Genomic DNA, 22,252 nt, shown 5'->3' with positions numbered 1-22,252 from the left:
TTGAGGAGATGGGGTAGAGGAATGGGGTGTAAAGGAAATGGGGTAGAGTAATGGGGTGTTGAGGAGATGGGGTGAGATTATGTGGCGTTGAGAAGATGGGATGGAGTAGTGAGCTATTGAGGACGTGGTTAAGAGTAATGGGGTGTTAAGGGGATGGGGTAGAGTAATGGGGTGTTGAGGAGATGGGGTAGAGTAATGGGGTGTAAAGGAGAAGGGGTAGAGTAATAGGGCGGTGAGGAGATGGGGTAGAGTAATAGGGCGGTGAGGAGATGGGGTAGAGTAATGGGGTGTAAAGGAGAAGGGGTAGAGTAATGGGGCGTAAAGGAGATGGGGTAGAGTAATGGGGTGTAAAGGAGATGGGGTAGAGTAAAAGGGCGGTGAGGAGATGGGGTAGAGTAATAGGGCGGTGAGGAGATGGGGTAGAGTAATATGGCGGTGAGGAGATGGGGTAGAGTAATGGGCCGTTGAGGAGATGGGGGTGGAATAATTAGGGGTTAATCTGATGGGGTGGAGAAACAGGGCAATAAGGACTAGACAAGACAAAGACAAGGCCCCGGTCTTTTAAGCAGGTTGTCTCAGGGAATCTAATACACATGTTGTTAATTAATAGTTCTACAGATTTCACAGTTTTGAATTAGGGACGGGAAAATCAACTAACACTCCTCTAAAGACGTGTTTAGCGCGGAACTGTGCCGATACAAGCTTTCTGTAAGGTTTATCTTGCAGTCCTAATTTGTCGTGCCACCATGAGCATCGCTAATTCGCTCGTTTTAATACAATGCATCGGAATACAGGAGCCAAGAAGAAGCCCTTTCACAGCGTGCAAAAGTGCAAGACTTGGCAACTGGCAGGATAAAAGTAAAATGAAACCTCCAGCTATCCTCCACGGCCCTGGAGAATTTATTAAGGAACACTGGGAAGTGTCTAAGAAGCCTTTTTATTAGTTTTGAAATGTTTTGTGGGAAGATTGAAAGACGGATCATTCATTTATTATGCTAGGCTAAATCCAAAGAGACTGAACGGGCCCTTTATGAGAATGAAAAAGATGAAGAAAAAGAATAAAAGAACCGTGAAGGAAAACCGAAGTAGGAATAAAGTTTTCCTCCCTTCGCTGCTTTTCTGATTAGGGAGAAAAGTGTCCTTGCATTTGACAATCTATGTCAAAATATTTCCATCAGCTAAATAAACACCTTCTATATGGTTTACAGCTGTCACCGCAGCACGAGGACGCCACAAAAGCGCACACGCTTTTTTCATCTGCCATCTGTGCCAGCGAACGAACGCACCTCTGCTTCTTTTTATCCAACTGCACCGTACGAAACATGCCGTAAAGGAAAAGCTGATGGTCTACCATATGGGTTGCATGTCTGGACTGATCTGACAGCTGATGAGAAGCAAAGCACTGAGAAAATGCCTTATTCAAGGTAAATTCATGATTTTCTATGGGCAGAAAGTAAGAGGTGCATGTATAAAGTAGTCCCTCGACAAAAGTCCCGTGCTGTTTTTAAGCCATGTTTTTTGTAAACTGCCCTCCTCGATTGGCTACAATCTTGTCTTGTGCATGAATTTCTTTCTGATTGGCTAGAAAGGCACACCTAATGGCATGAGTAGACTTTTAACGTTGGTTTTCTGGCACAAATCTAACCTGAGGGTTGAGGTCAGGAAAGCTTAATGTTAGCCTGCTTTATCCATTACACCACCACCTCTGATTGTTCAGGGTCATCGTCCTGTTGAAACACCAAACACCAAAGTCCAAGTTAACACCATCTAGACGACGGTGGTTTGGGGTTATCCTGAAGAATTCTGAGGTAGTCCTCTTTCTCTTTCACTTTGTCCAATGTACCAGTTCCACTTGCAGAACAACAGCCCCAGAGCACAATTTACCACCACTACCTTTAACAGTTGGTCATTGTGACCAAATAACTCAATCTTTGTCTCCTCTACCATTAAACTTTCCTTCCTTTGTTTCCTTCCTCCGGAGCGTCGGGTCCCCAGCTCCACCGCACAAGCTAACAGATGCCTGTGCCAGTCAACATTACTTTAAGTTGAGGGGAGGGAGTTGTGTGTTAAGTGTTGAGGGAAGAGAGCGCCATCTACCCACCTGGATAGAGTATGACCAATTTTGCTCCGGTCGCTATGGGATTCGAACTCACAGCCATAGCGTATTAGACCACTGAGCCACTCAGACCTCTGGGTTGCGCTGTTTTATCAGATACTCACAACCTCTGGTCCAAAGTGGTAGCGCATTAGACCGCTTTTTCCAGACTTTTGGCAAAGTGGCTACATTTCCCAATAACTTGTACATTTACATAAACAGTGACGCTCTTATCCAGCGTGACTTACAATGTTTTCTGCATTGCCCACAGAGGTGGGTGTTAGGAGTCTTGCTCAAAGACTCTTATTGGCGTAATGCAGCATAGTCACCTACACCGGGAATCGATCCGCAGTCTCCCACACTGTGTGATAGCTCACTGGCAGGTAGTGGTGTTATCCACTGCACCACACAACTTACGTACAACTGTTTGAACTGAAGATTTTGGAATCTGCAGTTGTTCCGAGTAAAAGAGTTAGGTAAAATCAGATCTGCATGCAGAACTCACTCAAAAGTGCACCCACAAGTTGCCCTGGAGGTGGTCTACCTCGGTCGAATAGCTAAAAAGCTGAAATGAACATGACACTAAAAGCCCGGATATCGCTATTAAAATTTGGGCATTGAACATTCTGATTTCCCAGCATCTATTCCACTCTCCATAATAACAAGGCCGACGACTGAAAAGTCGAAGAAACCTGCTTCTGTATGATCCTGAAAACCCCCACTGCTTCTACAAACCACACACAAGGACTCCAACATACTGCACTTTTGAAATGTGCGTTTGTGCACATCCCCAACAAAACATTCAAAAAGGTATCAATCACAGTTTGAGCATTAATTCAAAAATCCAGGCGCTGCCTGTATTAGACTTTCATATGTGAAGCTTCTGTGTGGAGAAGAGAGGCTTTTCAAACGCTGTCGTTTCACATCACTGTCCCACAAGGCCTGGAACCGTACAACAAATGAATGCGCTCAATACGCCTCGAGTGTTTGGATCTTTTTAAAAAGTGAAGCATGGAGTGCATCATGAGAGATGGTTCATTTTGATTTTAATGTCGGATTTATGCAGTTTATTGCCAAGTTTGGAGGCAAGCAGGATAGACTCAAACTATATTACTCGTAGACATCTGCTCTCTCACATATACGCTAGCACACTGACTGGTACCTGATTTTAACATCTGTACAGACACATTGACAGGTTATTCGAAGCTGTTATTTCTCAACGTCTTAGGGTAGATGGGGTGATGGGGAAGATAGAGGGCCAGTCAATTCACCCAGAGAGACCAGTTATGCTCTGCACTTTAGAAGTTTTACTGCATTTGTAACCTTGCAGAAAGTATGCTGATCCACTCTCGCAACAACTGACATTACCTTACATAACCGGGTCAAATTTATGTACAATACTCTGATGCCAGTTCTGTATTTCTCAGCTTGTCCAGAAATGCATGTGTAAAGCTTGTTATTTAGCTTGTCAAGTGTATTTTGTCCAAATTACCAGACATTATAAAATGTCAATGAATCAGGATCAGTATCTGCAGATACACAGATCAGCCAAATATTGTGTAGGTTTCCCTTGTGCCCCCTTAACAGATTTGGCCATTCGAGACATCAGCTCCACAAGACCCCTGGCACCAAGACGTTAGCAGCAGATCCTTTAATTCCTGTAAATTGCAAAGTGGGGCCTCAGTGGAGCGCATCATCGAGCTCGTCCTTTCATGGACCACTTTAGGTAGGTACTGACCACAGCATAACGGAAACGCCCTGATGTTTCGGGGAAGTTCTGACCCAGTTGTCTAGCCATCGCAATTCGGTTCTTGTCTGAGTGGCTCAGATTCTTATGCCTGCCCTTTTGAACTGACTGTTCGTGTTCAGCCTAATATATCCCACCCCTTCACAGATGCCACTGTAGATGAAGATAATATATTTTTTTCACTTCACCAGTCAGTCTTTAGCCCAAAATAAAGAAGAGAACTCCAGGTAAATGTTGTTACAGTACCAGAGTTTGGATTTTGATACCAAGTGTAGTATCAAAGTGTAGTATCACTGTACCTGATAACAAATGATACTTTAGAAAAATAGTTAAAACCCTCATCTTTCTTCTACACACCAGCAGATTTACCCGGATTTTAAAGGTGCCCTAGAATGGAACACTGTATTTATCTGGGCATAGTAGAATAATCAGACCCTGAACCTCAAACACTGTTGTTCCTCCTTCAAAAGAACATCCAGCAGAGCCAAAACAGAGCCAGAACACAGGCCAATTCTAAAACCTTACCTAACAGCCTTCACACTTATATTTACACTCCCAAACTGGACACACTGGAGAAGGCTGTAGTCAAAGCTGGTGAAGCAGTAAAACACGTTGGCAAACTCTGGTGAAGAAATAGTGCTGTTGATACTGGAGAGCAGCTCGATTCTTTCAGACTCTTCTAGTTATGGGAATACGAGTTGCTACGGGAGCCAGGCCTCATGCCTGCAGAAGAGGAGCCCAAACTCAAACTCTGCAATAGCTGCAGAGGCAAACAGGGACTGACACCTGTATTATTATTATTATTAATAATAGAAAACACTTTAAATGCAACAAAATGCACAGTCAATATGAGGCTCACTTATTTAAATAAAGTGAAAAAGTACTGAATAGTTGCCCAAACTGCAGTACTGAATCACCTATAGCGCTGTTCTGTTGGGAAATATTCCTTTAGCTTGTCTTTAGGGCCTCCATGTAGCTGCTGCCATTGGTTTCACCTTTTTTCAAGTGTTACTGCTTAAATTGTGTGTTTAGGCCACTATCCACTACTTTCATATACAACACATGGGCCAAAATGTGCTGCTTGTGCCTGACACTGATGTAAAAGGCTTAGCACATCGGGCCCACAGCATTTTAATTAGAGATATTGATGGGTACCGTTATCAGGCAGACGTCAGCACAAAATCAGAGGGCAAAAAGAATGAAGCCGATCCAATTTATAACAAATCAAAAACAAAAAGCCTGAAATAGCCACGCACTCCCAGTGTGTGTGTGTGTGTGTTTCTTCCTGTGGGGTAGAAGAGTGTTTGACTAGTTTGAGCATGAATATAGATGCTCATTCTAAGTGAAGAGCTTTTAGCTTGCTCATCTCAAGTGAAGAGCTTTTTTGTAGCTATTAAAACAGCTCATTTTAAAACCCTGATGCCTTGGGTGGTCAACATATTTTGTAGATTACTGAATTACTGCTATACCTATTAATAACAACCTTGGCCTTGTTGCTACCCTCTGAAAAGTAGTATATCTAGGATTAAAACATTAGACCCTGTATGTAAGCCCACACTTTAGTTCGTGACTCTCACAACTGCATTACTGACATCATTCGCATCAAATTTCATAGGCCCTGAAATAGAACCTTGTTGGACTCCACAAGATATGCTAAACCAAATGATTACCAGACAAAACACAACAGTTTCTGCATTAAGTTTAAAAGCTGAATCATTAACCCAGGGTTCAGAGAGTGAAACAAGAACTCAGTTGTTTTCCATTCAGAATTCGAAGAGCTGTGGACCTCCGCTCAGTGAACCCCTGCCTTTTAAAAACAGGCACAACAAGGTAGGCAGTATTTTGAAGAAATGAGCCACAGGCATAAGGACAAATGCTGATTGATGACTGTCATCTAACTTTATGGCCCACCTTCACTGGCTGACGATGATTATTAACGCAGAAAGTCCCAAAACACGGGTCACTCAATTAATCAGCAAGCAACGTCCCGGCAGCACTCAATACTAGCATATGGTTGTTGATTCACGACAGGCGTCTGGAGCTCACCAGTGGTTAGAGTTACTGGAGCGGAGCAGAGTAAATCTGAATCCTGTGCATATCGGCGGGACAGTAAAGAAACTGGGACAAAATATGAGCCGCTGAAGCACAATCCAAACAGACATTTTGATGAATGTAAACTGCAGGCAAAATGAAATGCTTTAGGATACAGGGAATAAATCTTCAGGTCTGTTCTTATTTAGCTCGTTCTCTCTCTGTAAACAAGCAGATCCTTTCTGTAACTAACATCTGTCTGCACAATGAAACGTGAGATCAAACTGACAATAGCAGGCGAAGAACGAGTCCTTTATGTCCTACAGTAGCGAGACCAAGTCAGAAACCACTCTTTATTTTTTTCATTTTTGGTAAAAAACAGCCAGTAAATATGAGTAATTCATTTTTCAGAGTTCAATTTTTCAGCAGTACAGAGACAAGAGAACAACAGCGCAAGACCTGGTAGACCACCAAAACATCAGCTAAGCAGCTCCTTTAAAAGAGAGGAGTTCTCAAAATCAAGCTTTACTCTTGCTTCAGATCTGGAAACATCCACATATTATGTTTCGGTTCAGAATCTCAGAATCTCTTTATTTCACCAAGTATGTTACCCATACAAGGAATTTGTCTTGGTGAGAGCAACACGTATGACAAGTAACAAAGAAACACAGAACACAGTCTTAAACTAAAGGAAAATGACACTAAACAATAAATAGGGTAGGGGATAAATTAAAAAAGTAGAAAGTACTAAAGGTAATAAAGGTAATAAAGAGCTGAAAAATATATTTACAGAAAAGAAAAGAACATCTGTACAGGTGTGCAAATAGTCATAGTGCAAAATAGGCAGAGTGCAAATAACTGTTCAGTCCGGTTTGGTACAGTTCAGTTGTAAGTTTAGAGGTTTACAGTGGGAGGTGACCACTGTGATTGAGGAGCGCTACAGCTCTGGGGAAGAAGCTGTTAGCATGACGTGTTGTGCAGGTTTTGATGGACCGCGTTCATCCTTCCACTGTGAGAAGACGACTCAACACTGGCCGAGTCTGAAAGTCTGGGTGTGGAGATGATCCAGAAGCAAGCAAGAAAGAAACAGACATATTCGAAGAACATTTGATCAAATCAAACTGTTGAAATTGCTGGTTTTCCCAAGATTCCAGACCTCAACATCGCTGGATGTGTTTGGGGTGATTCGGATAACTGGACTTCTAAGACTGAACCTTGGAGGTGTGGGAAACTGAACGTGATCACAGTCCACTTGCATTCCAAAAGTTGTGTGGCTTCTCTCGATGTTTCTTTCTTACTCTTTCATGAAGGTTATTTGTGTGTGAGCAATGCTGCACAGTGGAACGGTGCAGCACCCTCATAACTCAGCTAAACTTTCCTACAAGTTCTTGGCAGTTGTATTTGAGGATGATCTGCTTTGATTTGTCTTACCAGTCTTATAGATCTCATCTAGACTTCCAAAGCTCCCCCTGAACTGACATTTCTTAATAACACTCCACAGTGTAGAAATCTAAGGCTGAAAATGATAGGTTGTCTTCTTATAGCCTTCCCCTGCCTTCCGAGCTTTTCATTTTCAGATTTGATACCGCCAATGAACCCACCAATTTGTAGCTCCCCTTAGCACTAGTGATGCTCCTGACACTAAGAGGGTAAGGACTTGTAACACGTGTCTCCTCCAATAAATGCAAAACTAGCCACCACCTCTTTTCAGACTGCCACCCACATGGCAGTGTGGGGCAGGCAAAAACGCTCAGAGGAAGGCGCCGGGTCCCCAGCTCCACCGCACCAGTTAACAGACACCTGTGCTGGTCAACATCGTTTAAGAGAGTTAACTTAGATGTGCACATCCAATTGTGCTCTCTCGGATTCGGGCTGCTGATGGCAAAGTGGCATGGCTCAGGATTCAAATTAGATCGCCGGGCCACTCTAAGCCACCACTTTCGGATCAGTTCAGATCAGTTGTTTAGCTGAGGAGCCTGTGTTTGATGAGTGTTTTAAACTACAGGGCTTAAAGAAATCATAAAGCGTAGGAACTTGATTCGGCTGACAGTTCCTAATTACAATTGGGGTCATGCCTCAGGCCTCTGATTTGCTAACTAAGGTTTGAGACCTTGTTTGTGTTCTGAAAGACTTTCTATGAATCAGGACTTTCTAACAAGACTTGCATAAAACCTCTAAGAGAAAGAAACAGTGCAGAAGAGCCAAGGAAGAAGCCCTTTTCCCCTTAAGGCCAAATGAGGGTCTTAGGCCGTTGTTAAGCCGAACTTTCTGCCACAGGCAGGTTAAAAGCACAGCTCTCGCTCTCACACGTTGTTCCGCTGTTACAAATGTTACCGCTTGAAAAAAAAATTAAGTCACGCGCAATGTAAGTATTAAAAAGACAGCGTGGGGAACAGCTGTTACACCAAGAGTCCCCACAGGGGTGTAAATCTCTCCCCAGCCCATCCTGAAGAAGACAGGGAGAATGGGCAGCCATTATCGCCCTGGGCAAGAAAGAAAGATGAAATACATGAACCAACCACAGGCATTATCACAAGAGAGACTGCGAGGGCCCATTCTGCCGCTTTTAAAAGCCCCCATTATGAGAGAAGATACACATCCTAGATGCGTCTGAAAATGTAAGAATGGAGAAAGTGATACCGCCATGACTAATCAACACAATTTTCCTATTAGCTCAACATGTAGCTGACTCGCCAAGACATGGTTTCTGTAGCTTTTTAAGTATAACTCATTGCATTAAGCAACCGGGCTGTAAGAAAATATCAATATATCAGTGTTGATATATACGGAAACATCGATATATCAAAATATTGATGTATTGAGGTATTATGTGTTGCAATACTGTATCAATTCTCCAAAAACACAGTATGAATTTTTAATGAATAGTTTACTCGCCATCTCCTTTGAGAACTCACTGGTCATTCCATCTGCAGAAGCACAAAGCCTTAGTTATCGTTCTCAACTCATGCTGCAAATCTGACCCGGTCATGCAGATTTCTCCTCCACGACATCCGGAGAATCTGACCTTTTCTCTATAGAGAGGCCATCCATGTGCTTGTTCAGTTTCTAGTCATTTCAGAACCTGATTACTGCAACTCCCTTCCATCTCCCTTTGCTCACCATCAGGCCCCTGCAATTGATCCAGAAAACAGCGGCACAGGTTGTCTTCAATGTCTCTAAGTTCAGCCATGTTCAACTCCTCTGCTGCGTTCTCTCTTCACTAGCTTCCAGTAGCTGCTTCCCACATCAGATTCAAAACCTTGACGTTGGCCTACAAAGCTAAGCATGAACCAGCCCCTCTGTACTTGATGGCGATCGTCAAAAGATGATCTTTACCAAGAGCCCTTCCAGCTTCAAGTACAGCTCAGCTTGACCCGCCGTCCTTTACGATCCACGGAAGACAAGCATCCAGGCTTTTTTCTGTCCTGGCACTGAAGTGGTGGAAGGAACTTACGTTCAGTGTCCGAACAGCAGACTAAAGCCCCTGCTCTTCCAAGAGTACTTGGCAGAGTGTAGTGTATGTTGAGTCCTGTGCTCTCCATACTGACTTCTGTATTTAGTAGTATCTAGGCTTAGAGATATCTTTTGAGGTATCTTTTATTCTTATATTATTACTGCTTTGTTATGGCTGGTGGTTTTGACTTGTAAGTGCTAGCATCAAGGCTACGTGTATGTGGCGGAGTAATACTTGGGGGGCCGAAACGAACTGAGGTATAACACACTGAATACTGTACACTATAATACTCCTTTAGAGGACAGATGTGAGCAGTGTATGTATTTTCATGAGCTTGAGTTGTTTCTGTTCTGTTGGTAAAATTACTAAACACTGACAGACATGAAGGTGAGATGGCTAAAAACGCTTGCATATTAACGCATACGAAAGCTGAGGAAGAAGCGAAAGGACTCATTAAACCCTTATCATGCATCTATGTGTGTGTGTGTGTGTGTGTGTGTTGTATGATGTAGTTTCAGAACACACAGTATCAGAACACTCTGGCATGTACTCAACCATAATACCTTCATTTTTACTGCAAAAATGTATATTTATTTACTTCCAGCTCCCTCTGCAGAACAGACCACCCTGCTGGCCTTTGAACAGCCGTGTAATATGTGACCTGCTGTCGCTGAACAGTCGTGAAATATGTGACCTGCTGTCGCTGAACAGTCGTGTAATATGTGACCTGCTGTCGTTGAACAGTAGTGTAATATGTGACCTGCTGTCGCTGAACAGTCGTGTAATATGTGACCTGCTGTCGTTGAACAGTCGTGTAATATGTGACCTGCTGTCGCTGAACAGTAGTGTAATATGTGACCTGCTGTCGCTGAACAGTCTTGTAATATGTGACCTGCTGTCGCTGAACAGTCGTGTAATATGTGACCTGCTGTCGCTGAACAGTCATGTAATATGTGACCTGCTGTCGCTGAACAGTCGTGTAATATGTAACCTGCTGTCGCTGAACAGTCGTGTAATATGTGACCTGCTGTCGTTGAACAGTCGTGTGATATGTGACCTGCTGCTGTTGAACAGTCGTGTAATATGTGACCTGCTGTCGTTGAACAGTCGTGTAATATGTGACCTGCTGCTGTTGAACAGTCGTGTAATATGTGACCTGCTGTCGTTGAACAGTCGTGTAATATGTGACCTGCTGTCGCTGAACAGTCGTGTAATATGTGACCTGCTGCTGTTGAACAGTCGTGTAATATGTGACCTGCTGTCGTTGAACAGTCGTGTAATATGTGACCTGCTGTCGCTGAACAGTCGTGTAATATGTGACCTGCTGCTGTTGAACAGTCGTGTAATATGTGACCTGCTGTCGTTGAACAGTCGTGTAATATCTGACCTGCTGTCGTTGAACAGTCGTGTAATATGTGACCTGCTGTCGTTGAACAGTCGTGTAATATGTGACCTGCTGTCGTTGAACAGTCGTGTAATATGTGACCTGCTGTCGTTGAACAGTCGTGTAATATGTGACCTGCTGTCATTGAACAGTCGTGTAATATGTGACCTGCTGTCGCTGAACAGTCGTGTAATATGTGACCTGCTGTCATTGAAAAGTCGTGTAATATGTGACCTGCTGCTGTTGAACAGTCGTGTAATATGTGACCTGCTGTCGTTGAAAAGTCGCGTAATATGTGACCTGCTGTTGTTGAACAGTCGCGTAATATGTGACCTGCTGCTGTTGAAGAGTCGTGTAATATGTGACCTGCTGTCGCTGAACAGTCGTGTAATATGTGACCTGCTGTCGCTGAACAATCGTGTAATATGTGACCTGCTGTCGTTGAACAGTCGTGTAATATGTGACCTGCTGTCGCTGAACAGTCATGTAATATGTGACCTGCTGCTGTTGAAGAGTCGTGTAATATGTAACCTGCTGTTGCTGAACAGTCGTGTAATGTGTGACCTGCTGCTGTTGAAGAGTCGTGTAATATGTGACCTGCTGTCGCTGAACAGTCATGTAATATGTGACCTGCTGTCGCTGAACAGTCGTGTAATATGTAACCTGCTGTCGCTGAACAGTCGTGTAATATGTGACCTGCTGTCGTTGAACAGTCGTGTGATATGTGACCTGCTGCTGTTGAACAGTCGTGTAATATGTGACCTGCTGTCGTTGAACAGTCGTGTAATATGTGACCTGCTGTCGCTGAACAGTCGTGTAATATGTGACCTGCTGCTGTTGAACAGTCGTGTACTATGTGACCTGCTGTCGTTGAACAGTCGTGTAATATCTGACCTGCTGTCGTTGAACAGTCGTGTAATATGTGACCTGCTGTCGTTGAACAGTCGTGTAATATGTGACCTGCTGTCGTTGAACAGTCGTGTAATATGTGACCTGCTGTCATTGAACAGTCGTGTAATATGTGACCTGCTGTCGCTGAACAGTCGTGTAATATGTGACCTGCTGTCATTGAAAAGTCGTGTAATATGTGACCTGCTGCTGTTGAACAGTCGTGTAATATGTGACCTGCTGTCGTTGAAAAGTCGCGTAATATGTGACCTGCTGTTGTTGAACAGTCGCGTAATATGTGACCTGCTGCTGTTGAAGAGTCGTGTAATATGTGACCTGCTGTCGCTGAACAGTCGTGTAATATGTGACCTGCTGTCGCTGAACAATCGTGTAATATGTGACCTGCTGTCGTTGAACAGTCGTGTAATATGTGACCTGCTGTCGCTGAACAGTCATGTAATATGTGACCTGCTGCTGTTGAAGAGTCGTGTAATATGTAACCTGTTGCTGAACAGTCGTGTAATGTGTGACCTGCTGCTGTTGAAGAGTCGTGTAATATGTGACCTGCTGTCGTTGAACAGTCGTGTAATATGTGACCTGCTGTCGTTGAACAGTCGTGTAATATGTGATCTGCTGTCGCTGAACAGTCGTGTAATATGTGACCTGCTGTCGTTGAACAGTCGTGTAATATGTGACCTGCTGCTGTTGAAGAGTTGTGTAATATGTGACCTGCTGTCGTTGAACAGTCGTGTAATATGTGACCTGCTGTCGTTGAAGAGTCGTGTAATATTTGACCTGCTGCTGTTGAACAGTAGTGTAATATGTGACCTGCTGTCGCTGAACAGTAGTGTAATATGTGACCTGCTGTCGTTGAACAGTCGTGTAATATGTGACCTGCTGTCGCTGAACAGTCGTGTAATATGTGACCTGCTGCTGTTGAAGAGTCGTGTAATATTTGACCTGCTGCTGTTGAACAGTAGTGTAATATGTGACCTGCTGTCGCTGAACAGTAGTGTAATATGTGACCTGCTGTCGCTGAACAGTAGTGTAATATGTGACCTGCTGTCGTTGAACAGTCGTGTAATATGTGACCTGCTGTCGTTGAACAGTCGTGTAATATGTGACCTGCTGTCGTTGAAGAGTCGTGTAATATTTGACCTGCTGCTGTTGAACAGTAGTGTAATATGTGACCTGCTGTCGCTGAACAGTAGTGTAATATTTGACCTGCTGCTGTTGAACAGTAGTGTAATATGTGACCTGCTGTCGCTGAACAGTAGTGTAATATGTGACCTGCTGTCGCTGAACAGTCGTGTAATGTGTGACCTGCTGTCGTTGAACAGTCGTGTAATGTGTGACCTGCTGTCATTGAACAGTCGTGTAATATGTGACCTGCTGTCGTTGAAGAGTCGTGTAATATTTGACCTGCTGTCGCTGAACAGTAGTGTAATATGTGACCTGCTGTCGCTGAACAGTAGTGTAATATGTGACCTGCTGTCGTTGAACAGTCGTGTAATGTGTGACCTGCTGTCGTTGAACAGTCGTGTAATATGTGACCTGCTGTCGTTGAAGAGTCGTGTAATATTTGACCTGCTGCTGTTGAACAGTAGTGTAATATGTGACCTGCTGTCGCTGAACAGTCGTGTAATATTTGACCTGCTGCTGTTGAACAGTAGTGTAATATGTGACCTGCTGTTGTGGAAAAAGACAAATAACTCCAGCACAAAACTACAGAAGCAAACTTCAGACAGCAAAACAGCTCTTAGCAGATTGGCTACAATGAAGGTAAAAGTGAAAGTAAAGTGAAAATGCATGTAAATCGGAAAGTATCCCTTTAAATGTTAGTGTAGTAGAGTCGCAGCTGTGGTCTGCTCATGCTAGAGGAGCATGTGAATGCACTGAGCGGGAACGGGTGCAGTCTAGCCGTAAGCTGAGTGATCATTTTTACCTCTCACAGTTTGCAGCATGGTGCTCTGAAAGCGCAGTAACACACATGCTGAGATCTAACTAAATGCAGCATATGGCCGGGGCTTTCAGCAAGAATGCATATTTTCTGTTCATTTTCAGAATACTACAGACAGACCTACAGACACCTACTCACAGAATTACTTGTTCTAGAGAAAATCCACCAGTAAGAACCAGGAGTTGTCATGTGATGTCTATAATCCAAATATGGGTTATATAGTTACTATCCAAAACCACCTGTGAGAACACATGCCTAATTTTTGGCATGGGCAAAAGTATTGGGACACCTGCTCATTCATTGTTTCTTCTTTTGCTGGAGTAACTGTCTCAGTCCAGGAAAGAAGGTTTTCTACTAGATTTTGGAGCATTGCTGTGAGGATCTGATTGCATTCAGCGACAAGAGCATTCATTAGTGAGCTCAGGATGTTAGATGATCAGCAGCCCACGTCACCCCTAACTCCCGAACTCATCCCAAAAGTATTGTCTGGAGCACCAACCATCATTCCAGAGAACACAATTCCACTGCTCCACAGCTCAATGCTGGGGGGGCTCTGTACACCATTAGGCATGGTCCCACCCCAACATTGCTACCTATGCCATCTACCGACCCCATGAAAAAAAGGCATAGCCAGTTGTGCTCTCTCTGACTCTGGCTGCTGATGGCAAAGCAGCATTGCTCGGGATTCCAACTCATGACCCGCGGGCCATCGTGGCAGCGTAATAGACGGCTGAGCCACTCAGCTCATGAGTTCATCTTCTACTCACTTAACTCTTCACAGTAATAGAAAATGTAACTAGGGGTGTACTGCAATTATACAGAACATTTCTCTTCAAACAAAGCCAAACTGTCTTTTATTTTAAATTTCGCCAAAGTAGTCCCCAATTGCCTTGATGCAGCTTTACACGCTGTTGGCGTTCTCTCAAGCAGCGTCATGAGGAGCCACCTGGGATGCTTTTCCAGCAGGCTTGAGGAAGCTCCACATATGCTGAGCGGTTGCGGTGGCCAAAAACTACTTGTTGTTTTCATTTTAAAAGGGTTTGCTTTGGAAAGAAAATGCACATAACCGTTAGAAACTAATTTCAGGCCTAAGCCTTTAGATAAAAATGCTATTAGACATTAATGGCAAAATAATGTGAAAAAATAAACATCACACGTGATTCCAAAACCATGGGCTTTAATGGGGAGTTGCATCTGCTCCCATTGCCACTATAACAGCCTCCACTCTTCTAGAACATGTTAGATGTTTGTCCGGTCAGGATTGCTGTGCACAGCATGATTCCCAAGCAAACAGCTGGGAAAAACAGCTGATTCCAGAAAAGCTAACTTTCCCTCCTGTACGGATTGATTCTGGTGCCAGTTCAACCTTCATCGGGTGGGTGTTCCTGCTCACCCGCTGTCTAGACCAGTTCAATCATCTGCCTGTGAGCCACTCTTGTTGTGGGGACAAGAAGCCTAATCTACAGATAAGATTGAAATCCTTGGCTGAATTTCATGGAGACTTAAAGTAAAGTCCACCATCACTTCCTTTTCTAAGGACTAGCTGGTGTTGGCTTACCCCAGGCCAGATGTTACCTAAAATCTCATTCGTAGACATTCTGCACCTGCTTTAGACTATACTGAGTTCCTTACCTACCTACTTATCATATTAACATGCCCTCACAGCAATCCCTGGGATAATTTCCATTCTCATTCTTCTTAGATAACCCCAGAGAGGCTTCTAACACTGAGCTCCACTAGTTAATCATAATACTTCAGCACACTGATTATGCTTGCTTCTTGCTTCTCTGGAAATAGACCAAAGCAGAAAGTTTGCTGCCTCCACACTGACATATTTAAGACAAAACCAAAAGTCCTAGAGGTAAGAAGTCTAGAGGTAAGAACTAACTGAGCAGATTTTCTAAATGTGCCTTTGGAGATGCCTAAGATAATATTAACAAAAACTTCCCCACCTCTTGTTGTGTCCTTGTTTTTGCTACCTGTTTTTTTTTTTTTTTGCTAACTGTTGAACCTGTTCTTATGGTTGTTGCAGGGTAACCTGGTCTTACAGTTGTTGCAAGGCAACCTGGTCTTACTGTTGTTGCAGGACAACCTGGTCTTACAGTTGTTGAATGGCAACCTGGTCTTACAGTTGTTACAGGGTAACATGGTCTTACTCTTGATGCAGGGCAACCTGGTCTTACAGTTGTTGCAGGGCAACATGGTCTTACAGTTGTTGCAGGGTAACCTGGTCTTACAGTTGTTGCAGGGCAACATGGTCTTACTGTTGATGCAGGGCAACCTAGTCTTACAGTTGTTGCAAGGCAACCTGGTCTTATGGTTGTTGCAGGGCAACATGGTCTTTCAGTTGTTGAATGGAAACCTGGTCTTACAGTTGTTGCAGGGCAACATGGTCTTCCAGTTGTTGAATGGAAACCTGGTCTTACAGTTGTTGAATAGCAACCTGGTCTTACGGCTGACCGGGTCTAGCAGTTTCAGAACATCACTTGTTGGAAAAGTGGCTTTCAAAAAGTCATCCAAGCTTTTCAGTATGACCCATCCTCCTGCCAATGTTCGTCTTCCGAGATTGCACGACTGTTGATTTTCTGCACCTGTTAACAACGGATGGGGCTGAAGTATCTGAGCCAACTAATTTCAAAGGGTGTCCACATACTTTTAGGTATGAAGTTGAAACAAAATACATGCATTCAATCAGGTGTGTCTATGCTTTTGGCTGGTACTGTAGATGCCTTTCTTTCGTTGCCTGCCAAACTCATTTGACTTCAAAGACAGCCGCCAGAGAAGCCTGAGGTTCTTTCTATGAGCTGCTACATTTGGTCACAAAGACATGAAGGCACACACAGACACTGCGAAACAGAGCTTTGTGCCTGCGAGAGATGAACACAGACGGGACGTGATAATTGCTTTGACAGAGTCCGCAAAGTAGCCTTTGTGTCTGTGTGTTTATTTCTTGCCAATTGAAATAACATGCAATCCTTCATAATAAAACTCATTTTTGTCCCTAGGAAATTTCCAGTCCATTTCTTTCTGACCTGCACTCAGAGAGCTGATATGAAATATGAAATGTTGTGAGAAAAATTAGAGGCATTTTAATTTAATATTTACTAAATAAACCACATTTTAATTCCTTTTAATTTTTCGAAATCAATTCCACACACATGGTCTACCACTATCCCACACCAAGCCGGGAGGGTGAAGGTTTGAAAGTACGTCCACATAATTCTCACCAGATTGTTCAAACTGCTGCTAATGCAACATCATTTGGGGGAGAAGTATGTTTTTTCAGCAAATAGATAGATTCCCACATTGCCTAGAATCGCAATCTGTGAAGGGGGCAAGCCAAGGCAAGGCAAGGCAGGTTTGTATGTATAGCGCATCTGATGCAAAGAGGTCATTCAAAGTGCTTTACATTTGCATAAACTACTGGAGGGCCACCCAGAGAGGGAGAGCGAGACCAATAACAAGTGTTGGAATCCTGGCCACAGATGACTGTAGCATCTCCAAAGGCTCAAACTCACGATGAAATGCATAGCGCCCAGAGTGGTCCAGCAGAATAAGGAGCTATCGCTATGACCAGAGGATCGCTGTTATTTTCAATTCCGGTCATGCTGCTAGCCATCGTCAGCTGGGGCCCTGAGAGAGTGCAATTGGCCTAGCTCTCACCAGGGTGGGTGGATGGCACTTTCTCCCCACATCACTCCAGTGCAATGCTGGCCGGCACTGGCGTCTGCGAGCTGATGCATCAGAGGACACAATCCTTTACTTCAAGTGCGTTGGTTGCTCCATGATGTTGCATCGGCGGCAGTTCGGTAAAGTAGACGGTGGCTGACTGTGCACGTGTCAGAGGAGGTGTATGCTGGTCTTCACCTTCCCAGTGTTGGGAGCATTGCACATGATAGGTGGAGAATATATATGGTTTGGGTAATAAGTGGTGGTAAATGGCTAAAAAAAACAATTAGGTGATGCTGGCAACTGTCATATTTCATGATATTTTAATTGTCCCCTTTTGAAACTGTTCATTATTGACGGTTTTGATTAGCGGAAGCAGCCCTAAACAGTAGTTAGAGTATGAGAGCCTATAATATAATAATTTATTTCTAATTTTAACCCATTTTCTACCCAATTTGGAAGGCCAATTTCCCAACCTTTATTTATGAACACCCCATTACTAGCAATGCCCTCAACACTAGGGTGAGGACTAGTACATGTCTCCTCGAGCTCCGAGAGCCCTGATACAGCAGTTAACAGACGCCTGTGCTGACCAACATCACACTAGGAATGCCATCAACCAAACCCTGAGAAAGCTAAGCCAATTGTGCTCTTTCTGACTCCGTCTGCTGATGGCAAGCTTAAAGCAGCATTACAGAATTTGTATTTGCTATATTTTCCTCCCCCTACAGTTGTGGAGTGTAATTCACTGTTACACCACTGCCGTAAATACAAATCTTGCTTTGAGCGGCCCTTCAAGCTGAAAGATACTGAAGTGAAAGAACTGAGGCAGTAGAGCAATATTAGAGGATTTTATGCAAATGTGGTTATGCAGCATACCATAGTTCTGTTAAGAGGTTCTCTTGCAGCTCCACCCAAGTTCTTTCTGGCCTGGAGTAGCAATGACAGACACACTGTTCTTTCTATTAAAGTCAGTGGAGCAGCAACATGATTCCAAGCTGCTATTTTAAGGTCAAATTGCTACATAATGCGGCTTTGGGATTTTTTATTTTTTTTGGTCTTTTGAACAGTGTCTGTTATTTACATGCTTTTTCAATGGGCTTTTCATCTATATAGCCTCACTATTTAGTCTGAGGTCTGTGTCTGGAGTTGAATGATATCTCACAGCATGCCCCAAAATTCAGCTGCACTCAATGACGCCAAACACTGGCAAAGGCCGCCCCGCTTGGCCAACAGGAGTGAGTACTGGTGCGTCTATTAAGCCAGTTATCGGGCCTTAATGAGCATTTGTTCATTTCGCTCTTAGGGTTTCATAATCATGTCGTGTTGTCACATTTACATACATTTCATGAGGTTGTTTGTTTTTGCAAATCAGCGGCGCCAAGGACGGCGCATTGCTGAATATATCTCCATTATGGCACGCTAGCTTTGGATCCAGGACGAGCTAAAGCCAGCGTTTCTGGGGACGGGCTCACGCTGTGTGAGTCTGGCAGAGGCTCCTGCACCGCATGCACACAGATGGCGTTCTCAGAGGCTGAGCCGAAAGCCAGCGCTTACGACAGCCCTGATCGCGGACAGCACCTGAAAGCTTGTCTCTCTCACACTCTCGCATGAATGCCCGGCATAGTGCTCTTTAATCGTGACTGCAATATGCGAAAGAGTCTCGAACCAATTGCAAGTGTTTAGTCTGTGCTGGGAGCATCCTGACCGCTCACCACGCCAACGAGACATAATTGTGGTTAAAATAAAGCCTTACTTTGCTTCGGCGACGTATTCAAGACTGGTGGTGGTCAAAAAACTGGAACTGGACGTGGTCTGCCTTTCTCACCTTTCTCGTCTTCTTAAATTCACCTTCAAAGGCACTTGTGTATAAGATAATACCCACATTATATATATCAGAATGTCTCTCTATAATGAGACCTCATGTGACCTAGAGCACTATGTGTAGAGATAATCTGACCCTAAACCTAAAAACCGAGGTCCGACTTCAGAGTGGATCATATGAATTACATGATTATATGAAAAGAGGCTGAAAACGAGCTTCTGAGTGTCCATTAGTCAGTTTTACACAAAACCATAGCTGGACTCACGACTCCACCAATTGCAGATGAGAGGCAGATGACAGACACACAAATCCACCAGTCAGGCAGAAGATGAGGGTCTCGACTCGTCTTCACAGCCTTGTAACTCTGGATGTGAGTCATGTGCAATCTGGACAATCGAAAGGACAGACTCTACAGATTCAGGAAATGTTTGATCACAAAGATATTAATAGAAACATCAAGGAAAATCTCATTTGACCTGCCGGAGTGTTTGTAGACTCCAGCTATGATTACAATAACAGCCTCACTAACCTGTGATAGATAGAGTAGCGCCTGTAGACTTGGCATGCTGCTAACTGCACTATGGAACTCCCACTCCCACATGCTTCTTTCAGTGACTGTTCTGGAACTCTCAGCTTGTCCAGAAATGCATGTGTAAAGTACGTCCTTCAAGAATGGCTCAAAGTGTGGATTACACTGCCCGGCTGTAGGGGGAGCCCAGGAGCAAGAAATACCAATTCCAACAGAAATATAACCAGTAAAACTGTTATATGGAGTTCTTAACTAGGCCCCAAAGGTGCCTTTTATTATAAATAAAGATTTGTTTATTGTATTTATTGAGCATTTGAGGTTGTTGTTTAGTGTCTAAATAGTAAATGTAACTTTGCTTGGTGTGAAAATTGTCCTGATGTCACAACCCTGTTGTTTAGCCTCAGGATGAAACACCCTGGTTTTCTTTTTACAGAGCGCTCATGAAAATAAAGCGGTAAGCTCTGTTTTTATTGGCTGGTTTACAGCACCAGCACCGCCTCGCAAAAGCCACACATTAAAGCCTAGTTTTAACACTGCAACAACAAAACCACTGTAATTACTCCAGAGTCTTACTGGATAGTGTTGCTGCCCTGGTTGTATCCTTTCAGAGTAATATGCTTTTAGCAAGTTGAAGGGATTGTAGCCTTTAGCTTTTAGTATTGCCCCTGGGTTTGACTTTCTGGCGCCTTACTGGTAAAAAACAAAAAACTAACAATAAGCAGTGATTTCCCTTCTGATGTGTGTTTAGCACCTGTTTGGTTCAGCTAAGGAAGTTTGTTTTTAAGCGAGCTGACATAGCTTTTAGCCTAGCACGGATTCCTGCTCACTGGGAACTGTTTTTAGCTCTGTTTTGGTTCTGTGTGCTGGATTTTCTTTTGAAGGAGGGACAACAGTGTTTGAGGTTCATGGCTTGTCACTTCCATGTACTGAACCCTCATTATTCACCCATAAACACAGCTTGTCATTCCACGGCATCTTTAGCTTCCATTACCTTCCACCCATGGGAATAGTTCTTTAGAGCAGTGTTAAAAATGAGACAAATTTCTGTCACTTCAGTTTAAGGCCACTTATGTCATCTTGCAATTACTGGCATAGCATTATTCAACACTTACGAGTGTGTTATGAAGAGCCTGTGTGGGTAGACCTGCATCTTCAAAAACATTGTTAACAGACTTTCACAGGGTAAATTATTGTAATTGATAAAACCATAAATACAAACATGACACCAACTCACCCTAAGTTCTAAGCCCCTCCTGGAAGTGCACTTCCACAAAGTTGTCGAAGGACGGGTAAAAGGGGCGTGAGTGTTCAAGGCGTCAAAGAGTTTAAAGCACAAATGGGGTCACACTTTGCCTCACGTCTCTTCACCTGCACCTTCAATACCGCACTTGAGTCAATGCTGGGTGTAAAAGTTGCTGCTGTTTTCGTTGTGCTGCTGCTAAACTGACGGTTTTCACATGTTGATAAGTGCCTTGTCTTCTAACTTACTTACACTATTTTCTGATTCATGACCCAAACCCATGTCAATCTTGATAAAGAAAAAGGTAACAGGTCCCATTCACCTTTTCTCTATTTTCTCTATCGCAGTGGAACATGAGTAACAGTGTGCAGACTTACAAGAGGGGAGCATCAAGTGATCATAGTGGGCACTCGTGAGCACCCTTAATGAGGAAATGTAATGAAAGGGGACACCCTACAGCCTTGCACACCTAGAAGGTATGTGCAAACAAGGGTTGTGAGGGTATGAGTGCGAGTGATGGGAAAGGGCCACAGTCTAGCAAAACAATCACAATATGACCTTTTTTCCCCCATACAAAAAACACACACACACACACACTGTCCTCACAAATGACTCACTGATTCAGCCCTGCTACCTATGGAGGTCTCCCAGAACCACAGATTTCCCAACTATAAATAACACACCACGCAAAAAGAGCTAGCAACTACTACCTGGGCCGATTTCTCTGAGGCCTGACGAATTGAACTGACCTTAAACCTCCACGTACCTCCAAAGTTGGAGGCGTTACCAATAAATTCATTCAGGAGTAGCGAGCAACAGATGTGAAGAATCATGTGCAACACTACCTTTTCGAAGATGCAGAAGGAGTTTCCCTTTGAGCAACTCCAAAGTGAGTGTGTGCCCATGCTGGCCATCCATGTGAATCAGTATTCCAGAGTGGTGCAGGCTTTTGAAGTTCGCGGTAAGCAGATCTTTGGCTGACGGGCCGGGGGGCGAATCGAACCTGAAGAGCAAGTAGCTGGTTCCATCAAAACTGGCCACGTCGGATTCTGCAAACAACACAGCAGAAGCAAACATTCCACAATCAATGCAGCTTATTGACTTGAAAGTCTCTCACCTTTCGTGATAAAATGAGATGGGAGTGCAGCAGCTTAAGACTTGGTGAACACTGGTTTTGGGTGGTGAAAGCATGGTGTAATTGCACATCGTTTATTTCTCATTCCCGGCTTGTTGAAACAAGCAGAATTACTGGTGAAAGTGTGTTCTAAGCAATCAGCACCTTATTTGTTGTTGTAGTACAAATAGAGACTAGATTTTATGAGCATTTAAAAAGTTCCTGTAGTGCAGTCTTCAATCTTACACATAAAGGGGCCTACAAATTGTTCTTTGAGGAATGCCACAGAAGATTTTTAGAGGGAATTTTTGGTTCC

The 22,252-nt window shown here is 43.6% G+C and overlaps 1 protein-coding gene across 1 annotated transcript in view; it reads right to left on the bottom strand.

Annotated features, from left to right (window-relative positions):
* The window catches only part of cntnap3 (contactin associated protein family member 3), a 180,410-nt gene that overhangs the window by 83,411 nt on the left and 74,747 nt on the right, over window positions 1-22,252 (bottom strand). Inside the window, exon 5 of the mRNA XM_072658063.1 lies at window positions 21,668-21,871. Within this exon, the coding sequence (XP_072514164.1) occupies window positions 21,668-21,871 (204 nt within the window). The remainder of the gene's footprint in view (window positions 1-21,667; window positions 21,872-22,252) is intronic.

Source organism: Salminus brasiliensis, chromosome 16 (genome assembly GCF_030463535.1).
Source record: "Salminus brasiliensis chromosome 16, fSalBra1.hap2, whole genome shotgun sequence".
Taxonomy (NCBI): Eukaryota; Metazoa; Chordata; class Actinopteri; order Characiformes; family Bryconidae; genus Salminus; species Salminus brasiliensis.
Note: the sequence above shows the minus strand (reverse complement) of the source record. Positions and strands in the feature narration are given on the sequence as shown.